This window comes from Impatiens glandulifera, chromosome 7 (genome assembly GCF_907164915.1).
Source record: "Impatiens glandulifera chromosome 7, dImpGla2.1, whole genome shotgun sequence".
In the NCBI taxonomy this organism is placed as follows: domain Eukaryota; kingdom Viridiplantae; phylum Streptophyta; class Magnoliopsida; order Ericales; family Balsaminaceae; genus Impatiens; species Impatiens glandulifera.
The window spans coordinates 31,471,796-31,483,452 of record NC_061868.1 but is presented as its reverse complement, the minus strand read 5'-3'; the positions used below and the strand labels follow the sequence as shown (position 1 = coordinate 31,483,452).

General features: G+C 28.1%; 1 protein-coding gene across 1 annotated transcript; it reads left to right on the top strand.

Annotated features, from left to right (window-relative positions):
* The first annotated feature begins 9,099 nt into the window (after nucleotides 1-9,099).
* On the top strand, nucleotides 9,100-10,019 carry LOC124909737. Its single transcript, XM_047450386.1, has 2 exons — nucleotides 9,100-9,331; nucleotides 9,724-10,019. The coding sequence occupies exons 1-2, from the start codon at nucleotides 9,100-9,102 to the stop codon at nucleotides 10,017-10,019; spliced, it is 528 nt and encodes a 175-aa protein (XP_047306342.1).
* Nucleotides 10,020-11,657: the final 1,638 nt, after the last annotated feature.

The following is an 11,657-nucleotide window of genomic DNA, read 5'->3' as shown; positions in this document are numbered from 1 at the left end:
AAAATAAAAATTTTAAAAAATCTAGAAAAATATAGTTCTTGAAATGGTCAAAATGGATAGCCATTGTTCATGTTTTGGTATATTTGATTTGATTACATTGATTTGATTACATAAGGAATCTATTTGTAGGCTCCTTATACCCAATTGAATCTTAAAAACCAAAATCCCATTTTTACCCAAAAACTATTTGGATTAAATGGAACCTCTTCCAGATCGTTAGATACATAGGGATGATGTTAAAAATTATTATTGATATTAGATGAAACTTCCCATGCCTTTAGATTCAATGATGGAAGTTCCAATAAAAATCCCAAAACCTACCGTCAGTTTTCTTGACGTCCCATCGAGGAATTCAAGCATCTGATTGAGGATTTTGCATGGATTTGGTTTTTGACCAAGAAAACCTGTCGTCTCCTACATATGATAGAGAAATCTCGCATCAACCGAGAAATAACGAGTTCAACCGAAGAATTCTACGTCCGACCGAGGATCAATGCGCGCTACCAAAGCTCAGCCTCTGTGTTAACTGGGCGCCCAGATCCGTTTACTATGGGTTAAAACTGACATAAACATGCGTATTCGACTTGATTCGCGATCTTGACACCTGCTTAAGGGCCTGTTTGTTTGGAGTACATAATTTCTAATTGTTTTTGAACAATTAGAGACCTTCAACTATTTTTAAAATATTCGAAAAAAATATAAAACGATTTCAAAATATTCATAATACTTTCATAAAATAATATTTTGATAAAGACCGTTTTAATTTATTTTTAAATTTTCTAATGTCTTAAACTTATATTTTTCAGGTGTTTTCCTAAATAATTCTCGTCATCAATCGCATGTACCAACATTTAAATATTATTTCATAATTTTAATTACAATAAAAACCCATACATGTTTAGAACATAAAACATATTTGGTTAAAAAATGTAATAAAGGCCAAACTTTCAAACAAATAGCCAAAATTTTATGAATTAGAGACCGTTCTTTAACGGGTACATAGGATATAGTGTGAAAGTCATTTCCTAAGTATCACCAAATATCAAATTCAAAAGAATCTCTGATCAAATATACGTTTATATACGCATACAAAATGTTTTATTGATTTTAAATTAAAATCAATTGGCGACACTTTTCATAAAATAAATAATTTCTAAATTTAATTATTTTAAATTAATTTAAGATACATATTTCTTATAATTAAATTATTATTTGATTATTTTAAATCCAAAATATTATTTAAATTGTTCATAAAAATTAATTTCAAAATTTCAAAAATAAATCTTTTAAATAATGTTTTATAAATAAACTTTCAAAACACAAACATATGTTAAAATTTCTCGAATTTCGACCTTTCTGGGACAAGAAATTTCCTGGTGCCACAGCTTTCTTTGGAAGATGCATAAGATTTTATACTAGTAAATGCCTAGATCTATAAAGGGTATACAACCCTAATACTTTCAGAAGTACATGATAGGATGTCGATACTTTTATAAATTACATGCAAAGATTGTCCATAAGGAAAGACAATATGTTACAAACCGAGCGATGTTGCAAGAGCTTCACCTAAAATACCTTTGATCGACCCTTCTCTCTAACAATGAGCCGTCCAATAGGACATATGCATTGTAGAGATGAGGGAGAATTCCCGATGAGTTGATACTTCCCAGTTTATGGTGGTGTTAACTCCCTCTACTATCAGTGAGTGATACTTTCTTATGATTCACCATAGCAATCAGATACTAGCTCACTACAACAAAAATGAGTTTCAGCGACGCTTAAAAAGACTTCTGCCAACCTTTAAAAGCGTCGCCAAAAACATTACCGACACTTATTCTTGCGTCGCCAGAAGCAGGGTGGGCGCAAGTTTTTACCATGCTTATTTAAGAGTCGGTACAAGCGTTGCCGAAAGGCGAAATTTTTAACGACGCTTATTTAAGCGCTGGCAAAATTAAAAAACGTCGCTAAAAGTCTATTTTATTTTTAAACTATTTTTTTAAAATTTGTTTTTTCTATTTTCATTTTAGATGTTATTTTTTTTATCTCTACTATTATCACATTTGCCCTTCATCTCTCAAGTACCTGATGAACATAACCCTAAACCCTTAGGGTGAACCCATAATCCAGCACATTATAACCTTAAAAACACTTTAGAAACTAATGAACTCTATCATATTTTATATACCAAAAACTTCTTCTTTTTTTTCCGATGTGGGATAAATGTCATATTAACACTTCAGAAACTAATTAACTCTCTCATATTTTACTTTTAATTTAATTAAATTTAAATAATAATTAAATAAAAGACATATATTAATAATACTATAAAAAGTTTAAAAATTATGTTATATAAAAAATATTAATTAAATTTTAATGTTAACAAAATTTTAAGTCAAATTTAATTTTTAAAAAATTAAAATAAAATATTTACAAAGTTTAAAAATAAAACATAAAAATTATTAAAATTTAGAATATTTAAATTATAAGGTTTTAACAATGTTACAAAATTGGTATATAAAAAAATAAATAAAGGTGGTGGTATAGATATAAAGGTTGGCAAAAGTTTTTTTCTTTTAATTTTTACCCACGCTTAATATGGGTTGGCATATAAGGGTCGCTGAAAGTATGTTTTGTTGTAGTGGCTACGTTGTCCAAACATGTTGTTTGACATGCCCAAACACCAAAACCTCTTCACTAAGTCATTACATGACTATTGTATATGGGTATACATTTAAAGATAAGTGATCATTTTTGAGTATGTTTTCATTTCAAAACAAAACATTTTATAAATTATTTTATACGTTAATCGCAGACAATATCCATGTTGGACGATGTCGCCTTGATCCCTTGGATCGATAACTTAAATGAATCCAGATAGAATCATATGATTTACGGACTAAATGTTATCATAAGGGTTGTCAATTTCAAAGTAAATAAGAACTTCATGATGCAAATGCAAAAAAGATGGAGCCTCATCTTTAGAACATTTTCATGTGAGACAATCAAATGTGCCAAACCATAGAAGAATTCATGGTTATATGAATGATCGACAACAAGAATATTATATATATCATACCATTTGTATAATCAATTTCGTTAACAATTCCAATGAAACGAGAATTCAGATATACTAAAACAATATCTGAAAGCAACCTGAGGAAAGCCACCGTTGATTTCCACAAGTGGAGCAAAATGGATGTTAAAAATGGAGAAATCTCTTTAACCCCATGCTTTTTAATGATGATAGTAACCATACTACTGGATCATTTCTTCTTAGTCTCTTCAGTCACCAAACCATCCTCTAAAGTATTGGAGGTAGCCTATCATCTACACAAAGGAAATAAAGACCATCAGGTCTCCTCCTAGATGAAACGCTCATGGCATTAAAAGAGTCATTCATATCCCATGTTATGAGTAAAAGAGGCTCCCCTCTAATATTGTATATGTCTTATAGATAAACTCGAACGCCTTCCACCAATGGTCTTCGCTGATCATATGGACGTTGTTCTTCAACACCGAAGAATGAAGAAGGTTGTGCCTAAACCTATCATAAAAAACGATGATTCTATTAGAGAATTTCTTACTTTGTACCCCATCAAGAAAATGACATATATGATGGAAGATGAACCAATTATTTTACTCATTGGCTATCTCAAGAAATGGCACAATTCCTCCAAAATGAGAATTCTAAAGCAATGAAGGAAATACCTAACAAATATCATCGAGGAGTATGAGCGAGCCAAGAAGAATGAAGAGGAAGAAACCTTTAGTGTAGAAACAAACTAAAGTAGGACTTAAAAACCTAAACCCCCGTTGTTACTTTTTCTAACTAAGTCTCTATGTAAATATAAACAAGAGAGGTATATGTTCGTACTCATCGCCTATAGCTTTGAACGCACGTACACCGAGCCAAAGCAACCTCTTGGAATGTTGCTGAAGAACTGGCCGACAATTCTTCCTTCAACGACCAAAACATGAAGATTCCAAAAAAGAGAAACTCCAGAAACAAGGTTATCCATGACCTAGCCTCTTCCTAAAACTAAAGTCGACTAACTTAGGACTATATCAACTAGTGTTAACCAATCATTTAAGTATTCAAACAAAAAATAAATTAATTAATAAAATAATTTTATTAACATGAATTTATTCAACGATTGTCAACGTCAGTATACAAAACTGACTTCCTAAATGAATTACAACATTGACATGATAAGAGAGGCCTACTTGAAGCAAAATAAATGAAGAAGAATGAACTGAAATCAAGTTCGCCGGAGAAGATAAAAAAATACAACAGAGTCGCCTTCCCTATGTTCTTCTTTTTATAGATTTTCTCTCAAATATCTCTCTATCCTCTTAAGTGGTAAGCCTTGCAAAGGAATCACCGTGGTCGTCACTTCCTTGCCCCAAATGAGGCAAAATTATAAAATACCCCTTGGGCAAGGGTAACTTAGAAACTAGAAATTTTGGAAAACCGACAACCTCTTCCTTAGGTTAACCGACTTAATTTTCATAGCCGTGCCTGAGCTTAATTTTTCTATGTAGGTAACCAGTCAAGCTACACTTTAGGTCTTTTCACCGGCCAAATGGTTAAGTGCAGATCAAGTTACACATTTTTGAAGTTAGGCCTTTTCTAGTTTCGGTTTTTTGCCAATCTAGATAAATCGAGAATTCAAATGGCTATAACTTTTGATTCATACCACCATTGAGGCTGAGTCAGTATGCGTTAGAAAGGTGATCTTGTTATCTTCCACTTTGCAATGGAACAAATCATCAAGACTGGTCGTAGGTCCATACAATTATTGATGGAATGTTGAGGATTTCGAAGTGAATAACTTGGCTTACGTGCGACCTCACGTGGGCTGTAGGTCGAACCATGAGTACTACTTGGTTTCAAATAAAATCTAACTCAAATTCCTTTCCAATGGTATCTTGTTTGTTCAAAAAGGTTTAGCCAACCAAAATATATGAAATTTTAAAGTCATCCCATGCTTTAGTTCGCTCCAAGAACAAAGTGGGTGAGCCTACAATAGGTTGCGAGCTAATTTGACCGCCTTAGTCGTTGAATAAAGACACAAGACTAGTGTCATTTGAATGGGATACATCTTAGCTTTCCAACCATAGATCACAATCCTAAAACTAAGCATTATAACATTAGTTATGAATTAAACATCGATGAAATGTCTAGTTTGATCCAATCTTAGTCGCATTGTTTTCTACCACCGATTGAAGGGGTTAAGAGCATCGACGTTACTCTGGATACAAACGAACATTGTAGATGACTCTTCAAGCTTTCCAAAACATCCATGAACATCTAATTCTATTGAATATAGTTTGTTAAGATCTGTAAACAATGTCAAAAGTCAAAAACTACCATTGGTAAAAATAAATCCTTGTTAAGATAATTACCAAAGAAAGATTAATAATCATAGATGAATGCTTAGGAAAATATTAACAAATGTTACACACAGCAACGTGAAGATCTCAACAACAACTACTTCGGGTTCTATCTTTCTATCACCCTTATTTAGAACAATAAATTGAATAGGAAAATATTGTGTTCATATGTTAGACTCGAATTCCCGTTTTCAAAAACCAGTTTGTTGTAATCAAATTCGGTTCGAGATAGATATTTTGTGAACACTAGAATTTTAACTTCCAAATTTATGACTTCGGGTTTAAACTGACCTAGACCCGCATATTCGACCCGATTCGCGACCCGTGCACCTCCCTTAGGGCCTATTTTCTCTTAACAAATAGAGGCCCCACTATTTAAAAAAAACAAAAATAATATAAAACGATTTCAATATATTTTTAGAATATTTTTATAAAAAATATTTTGATAAAGGTTCATTTGAATTTATTTTTAAATTATAATACCTTAAACTGATATTTTTCAAGTGTTTTCTTTAATAATTCTCGATATCAATTGTAGATACCAACATTTAAATATTATTTCATAATTTTAAATGCAAGAAAAACTTATAAAGATATAGAACTTGTAAAACAATTGGTTAAATAAAATGTAAGAAAGACCAAACTTTCAAACACAATCAAAATTTTATGAATTAGAGACCTTTTTAATGCGTGTAAAGGATATATTGAGAAAACACAATCAAACTCAAAAGAATTTTTGACCAAATATATGTTTATATACGTTTACAAAATGTTTTGTTAATTTAAAATTATAATTAATTGACGACTATTTTTATCAAATAAATAATTTTTTAATTAATTTTTAAAAATTAATTTAAAATATTTATTTCTTTTAATCAAATTATTATTTGATTATTTTAAATTTAAAAAATTATTTTAAATTAATTATAAAATTAATTATTTATATAGCTAACTTTAAAATATTAAAATACATATTTTAAATAATATTTTGTTAAAAACTTTCGACACAAACCGAAACCCTTGTTGAAATTTTGAGATTTTTCCAAGAAAATGAATTATCGAATTCTACACATATATTTAATATATATATATATATATATATATATATATATAAAATATAATATATATTATTTTGTAGTATTACTATTTTGATTAATACTCCTTTCAAAAATACTTGAATAAAAATAATAAATTTTATTTAGTCAATCACATGAATGCTCATATTAACAAAAATTAATTTAGAAAAATGTAATAATAAATAATATTTAGAACATAATAAATCAAATATTTTGTTTTTATGCATATAACTAATATTTTAATATATACATTATAAATTGGTATATATATTTTTTAAATATTATATATATATATATATATATATATTCTAGTTAAAATATAATTAATTTGATCTATTCTCTTGACTATTATTTTTTTTAAATATATTTATTTTGTAAATAAAAAAAGATATATAATTAATAATCAACAAAGAGATAAATTGATAAATGCTGTCAACTAAGTTGTACAATGTGAACTCATTCCCTGCCCATTCAACCTAATATTTCACTTATTACTCTTAATTTAATCTTATAGCTTTTAATGTACTTCTATAATTTGAAACGTGGTAGGTTAAAGTTATTTCAACAATTCTTTCATTAAATATTAATAACATTGACCGATTCTGTATATGCTTTTATTGGTCTAATCTTATTATATTTTATGTTCATTATTTAATTATTATCACTGTCTTTTTTTTCTGCTAATTTCTCAACACATTTCTTAGAGTCAATGTCTTGTTCCTCAACGATCACAAATGCCTCGTTTGATGAAGGGGTTTTTGGGATAAAACATAGTTTTTATCCCAAAATTTAAACATCTTATCAACCATCAAATTAAATAATTTTATCATTTAAATATCAAAACTACCCTCTAATTTTATATTCTCTCTCTAAACCATCGTTCTCTCACATACACTATATCTTCTAAAGTTAAAGGGCAAATTAGTCTTTAAATTTTAAAAACCAATTTTTTCCTACTTTTTATCAAACAAGGGTTATTTGGATAAAACCCAGACAAAATCCAAAAAACCACTTCCTCAAACAAGACAAGTAAAAGGATTAAACTGAAACTCCAATCTTTCCACATATTTAAATCCATAATTGAGATGTAAGGTATAAAATTAAAATAAACACATGATTGCATTGACATCGTTAGAATCTGGATTACATCATACATGTATCTTGTGTATCTCAAAATTATTTAATTGAATTATAATAACAACAATGATAATTTTAATCATAATATATTGCTGTATTTGCTTGTCAAACACCCGACCACACAAAGTAATTAATTAAAGCTTCTTTTTTTATGGTTGAGATATTAATTAAATAGTTTTTTGATATCATTCGCATATCCATTCATTCCCTGATATTACATATTATTGTTATTTCCTCGGTGGACAAATTAAATGAACCAATAATGCAAGATTATTATTTATTTCAAAACAATCATTTATTTTTAATTATAATATGAATTAATATCATATTTTTGTTTGAGATTTATGTAAATATTTATATAAATTATATTGTTTCTATATATAATAAGATGTTTCCTTGTTAGTGAAATAATAACTTAGCCGGTAGGTTATTGCTACCTAATGACAATAAACTTTTGGTCATAGGGAAAAGATGTCAATACATTTTGTGACATCATGGAAATTAAGTAGGTAATCTATAAATTTATCTTATATAAAGATAAAATAATTTTATATACGATAAATTTATATAAAAAAACTAATATATTTTAAATCATATATATTATGTTTAGAAACGCTTGGAGTGGAACTGAAGTTGAACGAACAAATATTATTAAATTTGACAATATATGCATAATTAAAAAATATTTCAGATCATTAATTCACTAAAATCAAGGCCTCAATAAATATTGTAGACAAATATAAATTTTAAATAAATAAAAAAAAAATAATTCAAACCCCAGCTCGGAGCTGGTCAAAACAAACAAATATAAATTTTATAAATACTTTATAATTTTATTTTTATTTAATTAATAATAGTTTTGCAAAAAAATATAATTATATCAAATGTGATTTTTTTTTATAACAAACTCTATGCTTATTTTGAATGAAATATTTAAGCATGTTTGAAAACACTTGAAAACCTCATAAAAAACAAATCAGAACATTATTTCATATAAATGCGAAGTCCTTTCCAACTCCCCTCATAAAATATTAAAAAAATAATTTTTAAGTAAATTAAACAAAATTGTCCTACCCCACTTCAGCCCTAGAGCAAGGGTTTCCAAACATGAAAAGTTAATATGTCAACCTATATATATATATATTAAAACCTCGATAAACTAATACTCTTAGAACCGGAAAAAATTATTAAATAATCGATAAATTAATAATTTATTAATTTATCGAAATATTCATGAGTTTTAGTAAATTAAATAAATTTCTGAATGTAATTAAATTATAAACGCATGAATTTAAATAAATAAATACATTCATGAATATTACTAAATCTAATTCATTCATAAATTTAAACTAAGTTCATGAATATAAATAATTAATAAAAACACATTCATGTACCAGTACATAGTTGTAGTACTGTATACGGTATATAATATTGTATAAGTAGAAACAAAAAAAATATAGCAATATCCACCAGTGTTGTATACAGTAATATCATGGCGTCTCATCTCAAAGGCGTTAAAAAATCAATCATGACAGATGAGATGCGAAAGGCATTATGTGAGCATGCTAGAGATAGTCCATCTTGCACTCAAAAACAACTAAAAAAATGGGTGGCTAAAAAATTCAATCTACAAGTAAGTCAGGCAACAATATCAAACACCATTAATAAGTCAATAGATTATCTATCGGCTAATATGGAAAGAGGTGATACAAAAAGATACAAAGGTGCAAAATTTTCAGAGTTAGAAGTAGTTGTTTATGAGTGGTTCATTCAATATCAAGATCGTATAAATATGTCTGGCGAACTAATTATTGAGAAAGCAAAAGTGTTATTGAAAAAGATGTTTCCCACATATACACCAAATATAAGTTTTTCTCAAGGTTGACTCGAGAGATTCAAATCAAGGCACGACATCAAGTCATATCGTCGTTTTTGAGAAAGTAAATCAATCAATATGGAAAATTTGGAAAACAATCTATAAACTATAATAGAGAAACTTAATCAATTTTCTATGGATGAAACATGATTATTTTATATGCTACAACCTGATCATTCTCTTGCAACAAAACAATAAAGAAGATAAATATTTTAGATGCAATGAGTTTTGCAATTGCAGCATGGGCAATGAGTTTTGCAATTGCAGCATGGTCGATAGATGTTCAACCAAAGACAATTGCAAATTGTTTTCAATACTGTAAACTAAGGCACGTGAATACAACTGCAATTTCAGAAGATGTAGACCAGCTGTCTGAAGATGTCCAACATTTATGTCTTCTCATTAAAGAATTGAATTATCGTGATGCAATGAATGCTGAAAAGGTTATTGATTATCCTGGTGAAAATGAAGCCGTTGCAGAATTTTTGAATGATGAACAAATCATTAGCAGTGTTATGGAAAATGAGAGAAGATGAAGCAGAAGATGACAGTACAGAGTTGGATCCGGTCTCACGAAAGAATGTCCTTCAAACAACAATTACATTGCGTAATTTTCTCTTGTAATATCAACATAGTATGCCACAATTCCATAATGCATTAAGAATGATTTAAGATGGAGTACAAAAAGACATCAATTTCAAAAGGAATCAAATTAAATTAGAGTCTTATTATAAAAGTACATCTTAAAATAAATATCTATAATTTTGATGTAATATGGAATTATTAATTTATATATTATATGAGACTTATATGCATTAATAAAAATATATTATCTTATAAATTTAGTGAATTATTAATTGGTCCCGAGTTGGGACTACAAAAATTTATTAATTAATCGAGGTTATTAATTTATCGAGATTTTACTGTATATATGAACGAGAAAATAACGTGGTGCTGATTGATTAAAAAATAATAAAATTCCTCTCTCTACTCTTATTCTTTATATTTTTTTAATTTTCAACCAATAATATGATGTCACGTCATTCTTTCACTCTATCACTCCTTTCCTCATATTATCACAAAATTTAAGATTCTAAAAAATGTTGATGATATATTTTTGAAAGTTAAATATATTTGAGTGTATTAATTTATAAAAATAAGAAATGATAATAAAAAAAAAGGTTGGTGACAAATTCTTGTTTATGATTATCACTGAGTTGTAATATTCTTGAATTGAATGGGCCAAAAATATTTCATTTGAAAAGATAATGACCCGTTTGAAAAGTTTATTTTCAAGAAAACAATAATTTAATTTATTAAAATTAGAACACGAGAAAATGAACTTTCTTTTATATTATATTAAGTTAGCATTTTACAACAATATGAAATTAAAAATATTTATTCACTCTTCCTTTATCATTAAATTAACGTTTTTTAAATATCCATTCAATAAAAAATTGTTTAAACACAACGATAAAATCATGAAAAAAGTTATGTACAAATTGAATATAATATAATAAAATAATTAATTGACTCAAAGATATTTAAGAAGAACAATAACATTTCCATACGAATTCACAAGTTTTCTATATCTAATCTCTGACATCGTCACGGCCGATTTTCGTTGTTAAAAGTTTTCTGATTTCTTTGCAACCAGATAGTGCACCAGAAAATTATAGGGATAGAGATTCATCTTCTAAGTCTCGCATTTTTAGTCTCACAATCCATGCCTCTCAATAGCCACTAACGATTTTCGGCATAACTCATTAAAATCTAGTAAAATTCTATAAAAGACTCAATATACTTGAATCTTCTTCTATATTTGAAACGGTTATCAAAACTACTAGACCGAATGTAAAATATATATTTCACCAATGCATCTCTACAAATAAAAATAGAAGCAAGCTTGGGGAAAACCTTCACTAAAAATTTACCACCACACCAAATCTCATCCCAAAAACTAATTGAACTTCTATCACCCACAATAAAAATTGAATGCTCTCGATAAACCTTCCACATTGTATAAATATCACCCCAAATGTTGCATCCCACGGGTCTATAAGAATTCTTGGTGAACCAACTAGACTTATCCTAACCATATTTATATTTAATCAATTTAGCCCAAATATTCTCTTGCTTAGATGTAAATCTACTACACCATTTGAATAATAAGG

Coding starts and splice junctions, on each gene's coding strand:
- LOC124909737 (XM_047450386.1), top strand. CDS start 9,100: ATGGCGTCTCATCTCAAAGGCGTTAAAAAATCAATCATGACAGATGAG. Junction 9,332..9,723: donor TGATACAAAAAGATACAAAG/GTGCAAAATTTT, acceptor TTGCAATTGCAG/CATGGGCAATGAGTTTTGCA.